Below are 19,327 nucleotides of genomic sequence, written 5' to 3'. Positions count from 1 at the left end.
TGAAGAGGATGGTGAGGTGCACAGAGCTAAACAAAGCGTGACTGCTGTGATTAGAAGTAGATGAGTTAGGAAGTAGCTGACAGTGATGCAGGCAGAGGACCCATTAGGCACATACTCACCCGCCCTCCACAATTAGTCTTAAGTGTGAAAGGAAATCAAAGAAACAAGGAGAAATGATTAGAGAATAAACTGACCTATTTTTCCAAGGGACCCGCAAAGATGTTTATTTCCACCCTTCTGTCATATCATGTAATATTGAATATTCTAGTTGTCTGCATTGATAGTTTGCATTTCTACTTGACTGTACATTCCTCACTAGCAGGGAAAATGACTTGTATTTCCTTCCTTTCACACTAGAAAGTCCCAATTTCCTAGCTGATTGGTAGTCTTCCTGACTATATTATCAGGAAATCAAAAGAGCCTTCTCTCCCTATAAATACCTGAGAGTTCACTTCTGGAAGTAGAGCATGGAGACTATCCAAAAACAACTGATTGAAAAACAAAAAGCATCAATAAATCTTACTTCAAAAACATAAAAACATTAGACTTGAACTTGACTTCTAAAGTTTGTTTTGCCTCTGACATTCCATGTTCTATGTTCAAATATTCTATGTCCCTTTTGGTCCTTCATTTTCTCTTTTAAGGTCCTTTCTAGATCCCCTATGTCTCTGACCAAATGAGATAACTGATGTGCTAAGTGAACCTGGGAAAGTCACTTAATTCTATTTGCCTCAGTTTCCTCATATGTAATATGAGCTGGAGAAGGAAAGAGTAAGCCACTCCAGTATCCTTGCCACAAAAGCCTCAACAACAGCAACAATGACTACAACAACAACAAAACATGAGGAAAGGACTTTAGAAACCATAATATGCACAATGACCATAAGGAGTTATCCATATTATCTCATTGGTTTCCAAGTCATTCCTGGGAGTTTCTGCTTACATGTTTACACTGAACATAGGCTTCCGAATCCTGGTAGATGCTTCCTTAACTGGGCTCCCAAGGTCTCATGTCCCAGGGGATGAGCCAATATGTGGACCCTACATAGGTAGTCATCAGAGAGTCTCACTGAGACCCCTTATAAGCTAGGGGGGGGAAAGCATTCCCCAGGAGGACAGAGGCATAGTGAAAAGAGATGAGGGAGAAAAAGAGTCAGACCAGTTACTCCAAGGATACCCGACTCAGGTTTTATAGTCTATAGGTGGATTTGGAAAAATAGATGGTAGAAGATCATTTGTTTTGCCATAAAAAGATATTATTGTTATTATTAATAATAATAAATGTAAGGTTTACAAAATATTTGCCTTCCAACCATCCTATGAGTTGAGTGGAATGAATATGATTCTGCCCATTTCATAGAAGGGAAAGCTGAGATCCAGATAAGTGAGATTATATGCCCAAGGTCAGATAACAAGTGAGTGATAGTTCTGGGCTCAGGAGGCAGGTTCCTGTACTCTAGTTTAGGATTCTCTCTGCTATACTACCCTCTTCCCAGAGGCTTTAATCAGCCTGTCTCCTCATTGTTTCACTTATCAGAGGAGTCTCCTAGACTACTCTCTGAGAACTCCTGTTTCCTTATAAGGTACTTAGTATAGTCCCTGATACGCAGTAAATGCTAAATTAATGCTAATTTTATTAGTTTATACTGGGTCTTACAGGGAGGAGGGAAGGAAGATGCATTGTTTGGACATGCGCAAGAGCTGCTCTCTGTACTTTGGAGTTTACATTCAGGGAAGAGAGTACATGTCCACAAGTATTACATTCTGTGTATGGTAAATGATACTGACTACAAAGTACTAGGAAAGATGATGGGAGGGAGGTCAGGAAAAGCATCCTAGAGGAGGGATCCCAAAATGAACATAACACTCTCAGTGTCTCTGACCAAAAAGAATCCAGATCCACTTTTTTCCTCCACTGGGGAAAGAATAGGATCATAGGATTTAGAGCTAGAAGAAGCCTTAGAGATCTAATCTAACTCCCTCTCCCTCCATTCCAGGAAGGAAAAGAAAGTCCTTTAACATCTCTGCATCTTTGCCTCAATTAAGGACTTGTCCAAGATCTCACATTTAGAAGCAGGTCCATGATTCAAGACTGTATGTTCTGGTTCTAGATCAGAGAATTCAGACAGGAAAAAGAAAAAAATGTGGAGTTTTAGGGCACATGTCTCTTCTTGGAAAATTCCTACTCTGGGCCAACCCATCCTCAGAACCTGTTGGGTGGCACCTTTATTCTAAAGGATATGACATCTGTTATTCCGATGGGCTGGTGGCCCAGCTGCCAAGGGATGTATGCAGACTGGAAACTTGAGAGGATAGGAGGGTAGGAGGCCCGAGCGTAACTCTATCCAAGCAGAAGAGGGTGCCACGACAAGGGATCAGTGCCTCAGGGCCTTCATTGCAGAGAACAAGAAGTCAAAAGCTACATTCTTTCATTTCTGATTGGTTCCTGGGACTTGGTGCTCTTTCTGACCAAACTAGACCCTTCGTCTTTCATGACTTATCTCAAGGACATGTATAGTATCACAGAATTCTAGGTATCCATAGCACACAGTACAAAGAACATTTCTTCTGGAGTCCAATAGACACTGTTGATGTCTATTACCTGTGTGAGTGACCAAGCCACATTTCTCAAGTTTCAGTTTCTAACATGGAAAACATGGGGTTAGAATAGGCAGTTTCTAAGTTTTAAGATTGTCCCCACCCTCATAGAGCACAGAGTGTTTTACTCATCTCTGTCTCTGTAATGGCACTTAGTAGAGAACACTGCAATTACTAGGTATAACTTTTTTAAAACTTCCCTTCAAGACTTATTTAGGGGTCTTTTGTCTAAGAATTCCTCTAAAACCTTTCAAAAACTATTTACACCTTCACTCCCTATCACCTGGATTCAAATCCTGGTTCTGGAACTTAGTGTCTTTGGACAGTTAGGTGATACAGTGGATAGAGTGCTCGTCCTGAAGTCAGGAAGACTCATCTTCATGAGTTCAAATCCTACCTCAGTCGCTTCTAAACTGTGTGATTCAGAGCAAATTACTTAATCTTTGCCTGCCTCACTTGCTTCACCTGTAAAACAGGGATAATAATAGTAACTTCCTCAAGGGTTGTTGTAAAGATAAAATGAGATAATACTTTTAAAGTGCTTTGATAACCTTAAATCAATGCTACAGAAATGCTGACCATTATCATTCTTCTTGTTAGTCTTATTTCCAGTTCTGATATTCTATGTTCCAAGGTTGCTTTTATTGCTAATCTTCCTATACTCTATAGGGTTTTTTAAGGTTGACATTCTATGTTTTAAGGTTCTTTCCATACTTGATATTCTCTGATTCATTAATTTTACTACCTAGGAAAGTTACTAGTTTTCTTTTCTATAAATGGGGAACAATGGACCTCTAGATGAGCTCTCAAGACTCTTCATCCAACCTCTTAATCTATGCTTACAAGAAAGGCTATGCTCTCTGTCTTGGAATGACTATTCCAATACCTTACCCAGTGAAGGAGAGAAGAATCCAGAACAAGAAAGGAAAGAGGAAGAGGGATAGCTATCTATTTCTAGAATCAAGTTTGTAGCAAGTTATCTATGCTATTTCTCAACTCGCATCCAGGTTGAAGAGCCTTCAGCATTTTTGTCCACCCCCAACACCTCTGTCATGTTCCAAACTCCAATGGTTCTAGCATGTCATGATACCATAGAACTAAAAATATAGTAGGAAAAGGACCTGAGAATTTCAAAATGTCCAAACTGGAAGGGACATTAAAACAGAAAACATTAGAACTGGAAAGGAGTTTGAAACAGAATATTAGGATTAGAAGGGAATTCTATGTAAGAATTAGGATGTTAGAGCTGAAAGGGCCGGAAGTACCAGTCATAGGGTGGCATAAAAAGAGATAGGAGCTGCAGACAGAGCTGAATTTGCACTCTCTAATTGCAAATGGAGAAGGGCAAGAACAGATTCTTTGACTGAAAGACTGGGCAGTCACTGGGTTTCTCCTACACAGATGCCAACAAAAAAAAGTGTATCACTTGGAGATAGGACACTTTGATGGAATACTTAGAAAACTGAAAGAAGTTTATCCTTAGGACAAAAATGATCTTTGCAGGCTTCAAGAAGAAGGGGGAGAAAGCCAACTTGATAGTATATCTTTTAAAGACTACCAATGAGTAATAGTTGTCTATTGCCTTATTTATTTTAAAAAAAGAGATATTTCATGATGAGATTTTTTTTTAGGTTTTTGCAAGGCAAATGGGGCTAAGTGGCTTGCCCAAGGCCACATAGCTATGTAATTATCAAGTGTCTGAGGCTGGATTTGAACTCAGGTTCTCCTGACTTCAGGGCCGGTGCTCTATCCACTGTGCCAGCTAGCCACTCCCTTTTCTTTCTTTTTTTTTACATGTACCATATTAACCCTATTTAAATTTGTTTCATCAACCTGAGAATTTTGATCATGAATGGCTGTTTAAAACTTTTGTTCAACAGTTCTAATAGAGAAATTATATAGATTAGGTAGGCTTGTGTTTAAATAAGAATGATTTTATTTTGTGTTTTGGTTATAATTCCAAGCTATCATTACAACCAAGCTATCATACTTTTCTGTTTATTTTAAAAGACTTAAGCAATTTTTTTAAAAAATCAAGGGTCATGTGCCCCATCTCTATGTTATAAAGTTTTTTTTAATCTCACTTCTTTAACTAAACTGTGGGGAAAACCTACTTAATAATTTCACACGCCTTTAACTGTACCATGAGTTTTTTGGGGGAGTGGGGAAATTGTTCTTGGGGAAAAGTTGTGCCTCAGCCTGTCCAAAGGCCAGTTCTTTTGAATTGAAATCAAACCTAAGCATTTCCAACTTAAATTCCCTAATGTTTCATGCATAGACAGCTTAATTACAATTATTTGATTAAATACTGCCTTTAAATTGTTAAAAATAAGTTTATGGACATCATTAAGAACCCAAGTTCAACCCACTTGGGGGAGAGAACCTTGGAGACTCCACCTTAGTTCTTCTACCCTTATAAACTGCATTAGATTATCCCCATTCCTCTATTCTTGAAGAGTTCTATCAGCTACATAAACCACATTAAGATACTGGCCATACTACTGCATGAATGCAACAATCAAATGTATAACATAATCCTACAGAGCTGTAGCATCCAATTATATGTTAGTCCACACAGTCAATGGTGCATAACAGGCAGCTATAGAAATAGCCTATTTAAATAACCAAGGAGGTAACGAATCAATTATTGCATTTTGGCTCAAACATACATGGGGCAAGGGTATGTGTCTTCTTACCTCACTTTCATCAGCTCCATGAGATTCATTAGTATCTCCATGCAAATGATTCCCAGATCTACATATTTGACTCTAGTCCCATTCCTGAACTCCAATCTCATACCACCATCTGTCTATTAGACATTTCGAACAGTATGTCCCACAGGTATCTCAAACTCAGTATGTTCAAAACAGATCTCTTTATCCTTCTTCCCAAACTCACGCCTTTTCCCAGAGTTCTCCATTGGAGGAAATAGGGATATGGTCAGGAGGCTGCTAAGAATACTGGAAGAACTTGTGTTAAATCCTGTTTCTTCCATTTACTATGTGACCTTGATCAAATCAGTTCCCTGATTGAGGCTTTACTTTGTCCACTGCCCAGGGTCACAAGGTAGTAAGTGTTTGAGGCTGAATTTATAGTCAGGTCTTCCTGACTCTAGGCCTGGTGTTCTATCCAGTGTCCTTCCTGGCACTTAAAAAAACAAACAAACAACTTCTTACTTTCCTTCCTAAAATCTTTTGCCTCCTCTAGCATTCTGTTCTAAGGTTCCGTTCAGGTCTATCTGTGTTCTATCCTTTTAAGTTCTAGGAGCCCATACACCTGTAACATTCTATATATATGATGATCTGTTCCATCTCTGAGGCTATGCTCTAAAACTGTAAGTTATATTTCTAAAATGTTATGATTCTACGATAAAGTAATTTCAATGTATTATCCAAGCATTTCAATAAAGGATGCTATTCCCTCCAATTTCCATTCTGCCCAGAATCCACAAAAGAGACCTAGAAAACATCTAAAGGAAGAGTCTATTGGTGGTTGTAGATGGAGGACATGGAAGAGAGGTAGTTAAAGGGAGAGAGGTGAAGGGAGGGAGGTTTCAAAAGGTAGGTAACTCACATAAATGACATGGTCTCGATAGCGGATCAGCAGGTTTCTCAGGATGCCAGCCTCATTGAGGTCCCCCAGGCGTATCATGTCCTCCACTCCATGGACAGAGGTAGGATGCATGGGTTTGATATTGGTTGCATTCTGTGGAGAAATCCAGTGCTCCTGTGGATAGAAGGAAGCAGACACATGAGTCCTCTTGCCCTACCCCTTCTTTCCATTCTTCTTCCCCCTCTCCCTTTTTCTATTTTGAATCAATTGCTCTAAGTCAATCTTTGTGAAAGTATTTCCAATAATGTCACCACTTTTCTCTCAACAACCCTTCAAATATTTCAGGACAGTGATCATATCCTGACACCATCTGTTCTCCCCCAAGTATTCTTTTCTCCAGGTTAAACATTACTAGTTCCTCCAATTGATCTTCTTATATCATGAACTTGAGACTCTTCAACATACTAATCATTATTCAGGAAAGATTTCCTTGAGATGAAAAGTCTTAGAATTGAGTCATTCAAAGAGAATTTATTATCATCATTACTATTATATTATTATTATTATCATTTTCAGAGAGGTTCTGCAGGGCAAGGGAAGTCAAGACTGAGAATCGTGATGCCTGACTTTTAGTAGTGATGGTCACCAGTTACTATAAATATAGTCATCATCTCACTCTTCTCATCTTTTTTGAAGGAATTCAGATAGAAATAATCCTGGATGGGGCAGCTAGGTGGCGTAGTGGATAAAGCACCGGCCCTGGAGTCAGGAGTACCTGGGTTCAAATCCGGTCTCAGACACTTAATAATTACCTAGCTGTGTAGCTTTGGGCAAGCCACTTAACCCCGCTTGCCTTGCAAAAAAAAAAAAAAAACCCTAAAAAAAAAGAAATAATCCTGGGACAAGGTCTACCCTATAGACTCTAGGAAGGGTAAATTTTTAAAAAATGCTCTTTGTTGGTGAGTGAAAGTACACTATTAAAATGTCATTCGTCACCCTTGGTATATCTGAAAACATCCTCAGTACAACCTCAGTAGCATATAGAGCTACAGGGATAATAGCATATTATCCTATTCCCATGTGATTCTGACTACTAGGTTGACATTTCAATAGTTTTCTGTTTCATGCAGCTTGGGGATTATGAATTTCCTACATGTCACCTGCTACTAAAAACATTGTTCTCATATCTACAAGATAATAGAAACAAACGTTACAAGGAACACATTTGGCCCCCAAGAAGAGATCTAAGAAGACATCTCCCTTCATTCCTTTTGCATATAATGTCAAATTTTTCTAATGTGCTGATAATTTTTGCTGAATTTTTTTATCTCCTTTTAAAAAAGATTCTTTGTTTATAAAAGATAGCTTTCTGGGAAGGGAAGAGGGAAAGATACAAGAGGAAATTCACAAACTATAAAAACAAAGGCAATATCAGAAAAAAACTCTGATATTTAAAAAACCATCATTGTTTAAGTTTTATGAATCAATATAATATCTGGATGATTGTGGGCAACAGTTTGGTCTCTGCTGATAATCTAGATCCAGAATGATTTGTTGGATTGAGGGCAGTATTTTTCTGTCCATCCATAAAAGATCATAAACTTCTGATGTATAATCCCAGCAGATCAAATCTGTCTAGGTATTTGGTACATACTAAATGTTCCCAGACTGCTACAAATTATCTCACAGTTAACAGCAATAATTGCAACAAATTTATATTCAGTACTGTAAGATTTACAAAGCATTTTATACACTATTTTGCTTGAGCCTCACAACAAGGCTTCAAGATGAATGGTGCAGGTATTATTACCATTTCCCAAATAGGTGGGATTCAGAGGGGTTAAGTGACCCATCCAGAGTCACATTAATGTGTCAGAGGACATACTCACACCTATGCTTCTCTGACTCCGTATGTAATTCTCTTTCCATAATTTCTCTTGCCTTGGACCATGCTGAGCTTCACTCAGCTAGAGACCTCTAGACTTGGGTATCTTATGAAAGGGAATTATTATTTAGGCAGAATTCAGGAGAGGCAACCCTTGAGATCCCATTTAACCTTGAAATTTTGTGATTCAAGTCAGTTCTACTTTCTGAGTCTCAGGTTCATCATCCATAAAATGAATGGGTGAATCAGCTGATCTCAGGTTTCTGATATTCTGTGATTGTCTACTACAACCTTATTTAATAGGAGAGGAAACTGAGACCTAAGAAGTAGTTTTCCCGAGTTTGAATAACAGTGTCTCCTCCCTGTGCCATCCTCATGGGAGGTGGGAAAGTGACAGACAGAGGAGTGAGAGTTGGGGGTACTTAAAGGCAGATGGGGTGACATGGAGTTACCAGACACCACCTGACATGCAAAACAAACCAGGAGAAATATGAGCCTAGATCATTACCAGGTGGCACACACATCCCAAGCCCCTGCCACTCACACTCACTCTTGTCCCAAGAAGCTCAGAGGTTGGAACCCAGGGCCAAATCCCCAGGGTTCTGGTTGGCTTTGGAATTGGGGGGGAAATCCTAGCAAATATTAGAATTCCCAGGGACAGTGGGGGAGCGGTGTTTCCTAGATCTAAGGATAGAGGAGTCAGGACAAAGGAAATTCAATTCAACTTAAAGTCTAACTCTTCCAAAACACTTTCCTTAATTCTCACTCTCATAAATAATGGCTTTTCTTTGTGTCTTCTTTCCTTTCTTCTCAACTTAGTCCATTGTTCTGCATATAGTAATAAATGTTTGCTGAATTAGTGAATAGAGGTACTGACATAAGGGACCTTAGAATTATAAGACTTGGTAGGGGTCTCTAAGATTTAGAGCTGGAAGGGTCTATTGTGTTCCAATATTACTTATTTAACAGATGAATAAACTGAGGCACAAAGAGATTAAGTGACTTGCCCAGAGTCACACAATTAAGTTAGTGTCTACGATGGCATTTAAACCTAGGTTTCCCCTGACTCCCAGTCCAGAATTCTATCCATTATTCCATGCTGCTTCTTTTCACCTTTTATTTTATAGAAATGAACAAAGGAAGGAAATAAACATTTAATCTTGTTGTTCAGTCACCACAGTTGTATTTGACTCTTTGTGACCACTTTGAGATTACCTTTCATCTACTCTGTGTTTTCTATGCACTTAGCTATTTATATGCTATCCTTCTTATTACAATATAGAATACATGTTCCTTGAGGGCAGGAACTTTAAAAAAACCCTTTCTTTGCATCCTTCAGCACATAGCATAATGTCTGGGATATAGAATGCTTGTTGGTTGTCTGACTTCTGTTCTCTTCTGTGAATTAAAAAAAACTGCTTTGATGATGATGATGGTTAACTTGTAAAGGTCATGTTGAAAGCCAGTGGCAGATCCCTGATAATACACCAGTACTAATCAGCTTTCCATTGTAAGCTATCTCCAAATTTGACTTTTGGGTGGGGCCCCTCTGACTGATTAATGGGAATCCCTTTGCTTTACCTCTATGTACAGTAAGTGTCCTGAACAGAAAGGGAGACTTCAAGGTATGAGGTAGACTTTGCTATCATGGGATTAGTTCAAACCAAAGCAACCAAATATCACCATATCCTATTGCCTACTTGATTGCTGCTCAGTTCAGGAAGCTACTTTCTCCAGAACTCCTCCAGGAATCCCTCCCTCCTTTCTCTTTAATTGGGTCAAGGAAGGGGCAATTGATTGACTAACCAAATAAACTCCATTTGGACCTTTCTAATATTTGCTGACTGCCTCCATCTCTCTTTTGTACTCTCCCTTCTAAAATAAACAAGCTTTATTAAGCACCTATTATGTTTAGCCTTTAGGGAGATACAACGCTTAGATGAGCCAGTCCCTATCTCTTGGTACTTGTGCATATAGAGAAAATATTCATACTGATCTCTCTATGGATGAGGAAAGGTGGGAAAATGAACTATGAATTCTGGGATACTTAGTCTAGAGGTAGCATTCTTTCCCCAACTAGACAGAAACAAGAACCTGGGTGGGGGGAGACTTTGCTTGCTTTGAGGTTTTTTTTTTTTTGCTAACTATGAATTTGAGTCAGTCTCAAGTCTTTTTTCAGACTTCAAATCCCATAATTCACAATGAAAGTTTGAATCTTTTTTTTCTGCCTATAAAAGGTCAATCTGAACACCTTCAGAATACCTGGTTACACATAGTTATTAATGTGCATTATATTTTCCCCTAAGATCATTAACTTCTAAAAGTCAGAAACTAACTCCCCAGTTGTGTGCACAGGTACTTGTTCAATACTCAGATGACTTGGTGATCTCATCAATGCCTCAATATAACTTTTGTCTCTATTATTTCCATAAAGACACCACAGGGAATCAACAAAGGACTACAGGCCTTCTTCTGTTTCTTGTGACATCTCAAGGGCAGCTAAGAACATTCTAGTTATACACATGTCATGTACACCCTTGATATATGACCAGCCTATCTTGCAGATGCTTAAATGTTTGCTGAATTATTTTGTGATTTTTAAAATTCACATTAAGATTTTAGTGACTGATGATAGATTAATAAGGCCTTAAATGTTTCAACTCAAAACAGGAAATTGTGGTAGAATTCCAGGCAGAATAGTAGGTCATTTAGGTTTGAGAAAGACTTTCCATATTACATCAGGTAGCCAACCACCTTCTCTGCCTATGCTTTCAGTCATTCTGATTAGCTCCTGCACTCACTAAGCAACCCAGTCAGACTGAGGCATTCCCCTAAGTGCGGGCAGGAGAAAGACTTACATTGCCTTCATCATCCACCACCTGTATTTGTCCAGAGTCACAGAGCTTCACCACTGCCCCAATGGGGACATCAAACTCCTGCCCTGTTTTGAGATCCATCCAGACATAGTCTCCCTACAAGAGAAAAGGTATGCCGTTAGTACTCATTCCAACAAACATTTTAAACAAATAATATTTTATTTTTTCTAATTACATGTAAGAAAATTTTTGACATTCATTTTAAAAAATTGTTTCAAATATTTTTCCCCTCCCTAAAATGGTAGACAATTTTATATAGATTATATTTGTGCAATCATTTAAAACATACAGCCCTATGCACTCTGTATCAGAGGAAACCCAGGACTTCTCACTTTGAAATCAGCCCTTTCTTCATTACACCATATACTTACTCCTCATTCCCTTTCTATATGTGGATAGGGGAGGGATTGGCGGAAGATGGATTTTACCAAGGGTAGCACAACAAATACATTCCTGTTTTTTGTTTTCCTCAGCACCTAGTGCCTTGAGCCCAAATTCCCCTTACCCTGTATTTATTATGTACGCATTTCTATCTTCTCACATATGTATATGCTGTTTCCTCTAAGAGAAAGTAAACTCCTTGAAGGCAGAAACATTTTAGGGTCAGAACTGAGATTTGAATCCTTACCTTCCTTCTCTAAGTCTAATCATTCTTTCCTCAGCCCTCCACTGCCCCTTTAACAATCTCTTTCGGTTTCAAAAGAACTTGAAAGTTCCAGATAGGGTTACTTGATTATAGGGTAAGACAACCTTTCTTCATTACTAGATAAATCCAACAGAGATGCCTAGGATTCCAAATTCTAGACTCTGGGACACCCAGGAATCCCTCATAAATGTGATGAGCCATTGGGGCCTACTGCTCCCACAGTCTAGTTCTGCTGACCTCTCTTCCTCATTCAGGAACCTAATATTGGACAGCGTACACCATATACTCAAAGAAGTGCATTTGTAGAGAGAGGAAATATCAACAACTAAGGAAATAAAAGAAACTCTGACTGGGCATGTCATCTTCTATGCTTGCACTTGACAGATCCTCTGTACCAAATCCTGCCCACCAAAATAAAATCTAAAATCATCTGTTTGGCTTTTAAAAGCCTTTTATTACCTGGTCACTTCCTATCTTTCCTGCCTCCCTACATCATACATCTTCCCCACCCCCCACCACCCACACTTATTTTATGATCCAGTGTCACTGGCCCTCTTCCTCTTCCTTGCACTAACACTCCAACACTCCATCTCTTGGCTCTGAGCATTTTCCCAGGCTGTTCCTCTCCCATGCCTGGAAGGCTCTTTCCTCATCTCTGCCTCCTGATTTCCTTGACTTCTCCCTTTGAGTCTCAGCTAAAGTTCCACCTTCTGCAAGAGACCCTTTCTGATCTGCTTCAATACCTTCAGTACCTTCTCTCTGACATTATCCCTTCAAGTTACCTTATGGATAACTTGTTTGTACAAAGATATTTGTACCTTCTCTATTATGCACACAACTAGATAATTATTAAGTGTTTGAGGCCAGATTTGAGCTCAGGTACTCCTGACTCCAGGGCCAGTGCTCTAGCCACTGCACCACCTAGCCAACCCCATGTCTTCCATTCTTGAAGAAGACCATGACATCAGGGAGGTGAATGAGGAGGTGCTGTGCAAAGCCAGCAGCCTCACTTTCTTCTCTGGAGTTATCTTGATCCAATGGCCAAATATGAATTAGGACGACTAAAGATAATCTTGGATTTGAAGCAATGAGGATTAATTGACTTGTCCAAGGTCACACAACTAGTAAGAGTCAAGTATCTGACCTCAGAGTTGAGTTTAGGTCCTCCTGACTCCAGTGCTCTATCCTAGCTGCCCCAACAGAAGCTTAATACATGCTGGTTGACAGAGTGACTGACCTTATATGTTATTTGCTTTTACCAGAATGTAAGTTCCTTTAGGGCAAGCCCTGTCATGTAGTTGTATCCCCAGCACCTAGCACATAATACATGCTTATTGACTTGACTATCTGCCTCAGTTGTAAGGAAAGTTCATGCTAGAGAAATGATTCACTATTAAAGAAACACAGGTAATCATAAACCAAGGGATCCATTTGGGGAGAGTTTAACCACCTCTCTATATGTGGAGAAATAGTAAAAAGAGAAGATTTTGGAGTGAAAAGGCTCAATATTGGGTTCAATATTGGCCCTGCCAGTTATCATTTATGTACTTCAGGCAAGTGACTTAACCTCTTAGTCCTTGTGGCGAAGTTCTAAGACAATCATTTACAGAAGAATTGTCAGTCTACTTTAGTGGAGAGAGTTTGTACACTAAGGCAATCATAGGTTCAGACCAAAATAAAGCAAAAAAACAAACAAACAAATGAATGGGTTCTAGTAAAGAGTCTAATTATAATCCAAAGATTCATTTTTGAAAAGAATGCCTAACCTCTGAATTAAAGCTGTCGCTAACTACCTGTATGACCTTATTTATGTTACGTAACTTTGGTTTTCTCCTCTGTGTGATGATGGAGTTTGACTCCATCTCCAAGGCATTTTTCAGTTTTAAATCTATGATCTTATAAACTTTCTCTTAGCTTGGACTAGATAGATGTTATTTCAGACTCAGATGGAAATAAAAAACAAAACCCAACTTGATTTTCACCAAGCTCTCACTGAAATTTAACACTGCTTTAAATTATGAACTTAGACAATGACATTATTCTAAGAAGGTCTTTGAGATTTTAGCAGACAATCAAAGGGGCCTAAATCACAAAATAGGATAGGAACCCCTGTTATAACTAAGGTATGAATGGTGGACCTCCTGCTAGTTGGACTGAGGAGGTTCATCTGTAACCTGAGCATCATTTCCCTCACTCAAATTCCCAAAACAAAGACAGAAGTCCTAATGAGGGGCAGGGTAGCTCCTTCAGGTGACTCTGACCCTCTCGGGAATGGTGGGGAAGACTTAGAAACTCTTTAAATGTTCAGAAAGACCTAGAGATTTGATGACCCCAGGCAGCTTCCAGCCCACTCCAGATCTGTTCCATAACATGGCAAGCAGTCCTCCGGAGCAAAAGTATGAGTTCAGAAAGCAAGAACAGATAGAGAGAACAGGGGAATATGGATTAGATCACATTCAATTATAAGTTCCATGAGGACAGGGTTAGTCTTTTGCCTCTTCTTGAATCCCCAGTGCAAAGAACATTGTCTAGCACTTAGTAGGTACTTGGCTGCTTGTTGTCCTTCATTCTCAGAGGACCAAAATGACTATACTATGTAAGAGTCAAGTCACAGTATGGCAGCTGTGGCTGATCAGATCAATAAGAGCTCAGAATGCTCTATCACAGGTCAGGCACAAATAGGCTATGTGAACATCTGTGGGTAGATTCTCTAAATTTGCATATCTCATGTTTCTTTTGAGCTACTTCAATTCTACTTTGCTCATAAAACACAGTGCCTTTTTTTTTATTCTTCCATGCTGTTCTGGGTGGTCTTATGCCAGTGTCTCCCATGTCACACAATCAATTCCAAAGGTCTTGCTTTTTTCTGACCCTACTTTGAGCATTTGCCCTGTCTGAGTAGTTGCTTAATAATTTTATTGACTGTCTGACTGAAGCTTAATGTGTATATTACTTGGAGGATTGTTGTTTAAATCCTGGAAACAGGTCAGAATGGTTTGGTGGAAAAATTCTTGGAGTCAGAAGTCAGGGGTTCAAACTCCAGTTCTTCTACTTCTTACTTTTTGTGATCTTGGGCAAGTAATTTCCTTTCTCTAGACCTCAGTTTCACTTATAAAATGAGAGCACTGGAAACCCTTCTAGTTCTTAAGTCCTTCCTCTGGCACAGATTCTCGGTGTAATTTATAAGAAGTCTCCTCTCCTCCCTGAACCTCATTTTCCATACACACAACATAGAATAATAATTTCTGCCCTATTTTTGGCTGTGTAAGGATGCAATGAAATTACAAATGTGAAAGTGTTTTGTAGACTGTAAAAAAAGACTCGAAAATTTAAATTTTATGTAAATTTAAGGTACTATAAATAATGAGATTTTGCAATGGGTATATTAGTGAAAATAATGATTATTATTGTTGTGGTTAACATTTATTAAACAGTTTATATGTGCCAGGCAATGTGTTAAGCATTTTACAAAAATTATTTCATTTGGTCCTTGCAAAAACTCTGGAAGATAAGCATTATCATTATTCCCATTTTATAGTCAAGGAAACTGAGACAGAGTTAATGAATTACCCAGGGTCATATAGCTAGTAAGTATCTGGAGGCAGTATTTGAACTCGGGTCTTCTTGACTCCAAGTCCAGCCTTCTATCCACTCAGCAACCTCAACAATATTTGTCCTTGGTTTTCTTACTTGTATAAGGGAAATAAGACTTACACCAACAAACTCACAGGGGTATTTGTAAGGAAAGTGCTTTGAAAACCCCAAGGAGCAATAAAAATAGAAGATAATGTTTGTCCTTCATTCTCAAAGAAGACCATAACATCAGGGTGTAGTAGATAGAACACGGGGCCTGGAGTCAAGAAGCTCATCTTTGTGTGTTCAAATCTGACCTCAGACACTAACCAGCTGTGTGACCTTGGGCAAGTCACCTAACCCTGTTTGCTTCAGTTTCCTCATTTGTAAAATGAGGTGGAGAAGGAAATGGCAAACCATTCCTGTATCTCTACCAAGAAAATCCCAAATGAGAACACAAAGAGCTGGACAAAACTGAACAACAAAGTTGAAAGAACTAGTAGATATTACTGTTAACAGTAAGAAGATATGATTCTTGTCTTAGTCTGACCATGTCGCTCCCTCATAAGAAGCTTCAGTGGTTCTTTATTGCCTTCAGGACAGAAATGTAAACTTTTCTGTTCTTTACAAATTTGAGTGTAGCCTAACTTTCCAGATTTGATCAGCCAATATTCCTCACTCACTCAATTCTCCAGCAAAAAATGGCTTACATGGCCTTAACATAGTTTGTTTCCAAAAGATTCTATTGCATCTCCCTGTCTTTGCACAGCCTGTCCCTCAGGCCTCTGCTTCTGAGAACTCCTAGTTTCCTTTAAGGCTAAAGTCAAGTACCACTTCTTTCAAAAGACATTTACTAATTTCTCCAATGGTTAGTGAGCTCACTCTCCCCCAAATTCCTTTGTATTTGTTTTTTTAAGCATCAAATATTTACTTCTCTATGAACACGTGTGGTGTCCTACATTAGAGTACAAACTTCTTGGAGCATTTGAGTATGCTAAGGTCTAGCTCAGCATCTGGGTCCTTAGTAAAAGTTTGTTGATTCTGCCTTCCATATTTTCATAAGTGGGAGACTCTTGGAGTGGAACTAGGAGAGGTCCATTTAATGCCAGATGTAACTGATGTATTAGTTGGTTAAGTCAAGCTGTGCCTTAACTACTTCTTTAAAAAAAAGCTATTTGTTAAATTTATTATTTTATTTGGACAGGAGAGGAATATATAATGGTTATATTGGGAAATTAAAGTGAAATAAAAACAAAATATATCAACAATCTTCAATAGTTCTCCATTTTCTTAAGTGACTGTTGGGATGTCCTTATAGAATCACTTTGAACTGACTAGAAGTCAGTTTTTTGTGTTTGTTTTTTTGCTGAAGTCCTGACACCCCAGTGTTAGTGCCTGCCCATAGACCACCTTCCTCTTATACTGAACCTGTCTTATAAATACAATGGTATGCGTGTGTTTTCCTGTGATCTCCCCCATCAGAATGTAAGCCATTTGATGTGTTTTTGCCTTTCTTTTTATGCCCACTGCTCAGCAGTTACTGGTTTAAATGTGTGCTGAGTTTTGGGGATACAAAGAAAGTCAAATAGTCAGGAGCTTACAATCTAATGGGATAACTGAATCACTATTTTTTAAAAGAAGAGTATTTGTTGACCAAATGATTGATCCTATCTTGTTTATAGACTGTGCTACATCTCTTCAAATAACTAAAAATAGTTGGGTAGTGAGTCAGGATCAAGCCCAGATCACTAAAAAGGGTTGTGATCACAATATAACCTGTTCATGCTTCTCCCCTCCCCCTCCAGAGAAATGCTCTCGAATTAAATTCCACAACTATCTCTTGGGTATGGACTACATGCAGAGTGCTTCGCTCCTAGCTAGAGATATAAAGAAAAAACCCAATGTATTTGGCTGACTACTGCGAAAGGAATATACTTAATGCAAAGGAAGATAGAAAGTAGTTGAGGGTGGGAACGGAGGGAAGATGCAGAAAACAGCAATCTCAGCTTGGGCACGGTGGGACAGCAAAGCTCATTTGGAAGCCCTGGGGTCTACAGGAATTTACAATCAGCCTAAAAACACCATCAGCCCAGAAAATAACCCAAGCCCTGCTCCACATCCCAACCCCAATGATAAAATAGCAGTACCTGTTTCTATATGCACTTTAAGGTTTACAAAGTACTTTTCTCCTGACAACTCTGTGAAGTAGGTAGTGGCGGCAGCATCATCCCCTTGTACAGAGTTTGAAAATGAGGTTCAGAGAAGGGAAAGTGATTGATCCGCCGTTACGGAGTTGATATGGGACAATCTTCTGGATCTTTCTATTCCTTATGTCCCTTTGACACCTTACTGATTGCTGTCCCTCCCCTGTCCCCACCTATTTCTTCTGATATTGTTGCTGGCAGCATTTGAATAGAGCAAAATACGATACATGTGTGATCTCATTGATCCTCACAAGAAGGCAGAGAGGTAGGGGCTATTATTATTGCCACTTGCCCAGATCATAGTTAGGTCACTGTCCCCAGCTTCCAGGAACAGTATAAGCAGCTAACAAACACTTCACCCTTTCGCCCCCACACCCTCTCAAATGTTCAGGCTGTCCAGAGTCCTTCATAGCTTCCTTAGTCCCTCCTGCTATTATAAACTTAATTCAGAGTTCTGACAACCACAAAAACCTTACATTTAGAATCTATTTTCTCCTTTCTTGAAGAGTTTAGTGGATGCTCAGCACAAACATGGGCAAGATTCTTTTCCTTGCTGAATTTCAGTTTCTTCCCCTCTAAACAGGGACTAATAATACCGTATGGGGTTGTTGTGTTAGTCAAATATAAAGTGCCTGAGAAATATTATTTTACACCCATTCAAATCACTCTGTCCTCAAAGCAGCCCCAAGAGACTGGTGGGACAGGTACCCCCACTTTGCAGAGGAGATAAAGCTAATGTAGGGGAAGCAGTCCCTTGCCCCAAGCCAAAGAGAGAGTTAGGCCACAAAGGCTACTATGTGTAGACACCCTGCTAAGGAAGGGAGATGCCAAGAAGGTCCTCCCCCTCAGAGAGATGGAAGCAGTTCCCTCACAGCTTGCACCATCCTTCCTCCCCACCACCACCACCCAGGGGACCACCAGAGCCCCCAACAGGAGGCTGCTCACCGGCAGGAAAGCATGGGCTTTCAGCACTTGGTTGATATTTCGAAGAAGAGCCCACTTGCCCTGCTCCTTATCTGGGCTCTCCATTTCCTCTGGGTCTCCAGCAGCAGCACCAGCCATACTTTCAGTTTTCCAGGACATCTTGGAGACCTCTCTCTTTCATGCTTTGTCAGTGAGGAAGGACTTGAGTCAGAGGGCTCCCGGGGACACCCTAAAGATGTTGTCCTTTTGGTTGCTGTGGCCCAAGGACATTTACAGCATCTTGTTATGCTGCCAGGCTACACACAGAGACCCCTAAATTCTAGGAACAGGCGAGGGGTCTTGGTTACTCACAAAGCCCCCCTGCCAAGGGGAGGGCATCCCCTTGGATTCAGAGACTATACCAGCTGCAGTCCCAGAGTCTCTGCTTAGAGCCCTCTCACCTCCAAATTTCCCTTCCTCAGCTTGTCAATGGGTGGCAGAAGAACCCTCCCTTACAAACCCTCCAGAGCTCTCCCTTACAAATCCTCCAGAGTGCCTTGGAGAAGACGGTCCAACTTCACTGTAAGCTTCTTTAGAAAGTGGGAGAGAAAGCTTCCCTTTCTCCCTGGACCCCATCAAAGGGATAGATCCCCAGTCAGGAAACTCTGCTAGGAAGACACCAGACAAGCTTGGATACTTATTAAACCTCCAGGAGCCAAGTATTCCCCACAAAGCACATGGCTTTTAATTAACCTAATACCTTCACCTACGGAATTAGCCAAAGGACAGTGGGAACCCTAAACCCAGAGCCATCTGCCTCTTCTTCACTATGATCACCCACTTCCATGGGAACTGAATTTTAAATAACCCAGAAAAGCACCCTCCCCCCCCAGCCCCCCCCAGTGGTCCTGGTTGTGTTGTTGTTCAAGGAGAGGAAAAGTTAAGGGATGCAGGTTGAAAATAGCAGCAATTCTTCTCCCTGCCCCCAAACATTCACACACATCGAAGTCTGAGGCCATAGGACCACAGTGTCCTGAGCCTGTTGTCTACAGGGCTAATCGCCCAACTTCACTTTGTTAAACTTTAAAAG

The 19,327-nt window shown here is 39.9% G+C and overlaps 1 protein-coding gene across 5 annotated transcripts in view; it reads right to left on the bottom strand.

The window, feature by feature from the left end:
* MYO7A (myosin VIIA) overlaps positions 1 to 19,327 on the bottom strand; it is a 138,582-nt gene that overhangs the window by 92,835 nt on the left and 26,420 nt on the right. For 3 of the 5 annotated variants that reach the window (XM_074216946.1, XM_074216947.1, XM_074216948.1), the window contains 2 exons: positions 10,894 to 11,007; positions 6,172 to 6,324 (listed from right to left, as the gene is read on the bottom strand). In XM_074216946.1, coding sequence (XP_074073047.1) covers positions 6,172 to 6,324; positions 10,894 to 11,007 — 267 coding nt within the window. Of the gene's footprint in view, positions 1 to 6,171; positions 6,325 to 10,893; positions 11,008 to 18,279; positions 18,899 to 19,327 lie in introns of those variants that run through there. The other 2 variants (XM_074216944.1, XM_074216945.1) reach the window with 1 other exon arrangement.

The sequence above is a fragment of the Macrotis lagotis genome, chromosome 1 (genome assembly GCF_037893015.1).
Source record: "Macrotis lagotis isolate mMagLag1 chromosome 1, bilby.v1.9.chrom.fasta, whole genome shotgun sequence".
Classification (NCBI taxonomy): Eukaryota; Metazoa; Chordata; class Mammalia; order Peramelemorphia; family Peramelidae; genus Macrotis; species Macrotis lagotis.
The sequence above is the reverse complement of the archived record's forward strand: the minus strand, read 5'-3'. Positions and strand labels throughout refer to the sequence as shown.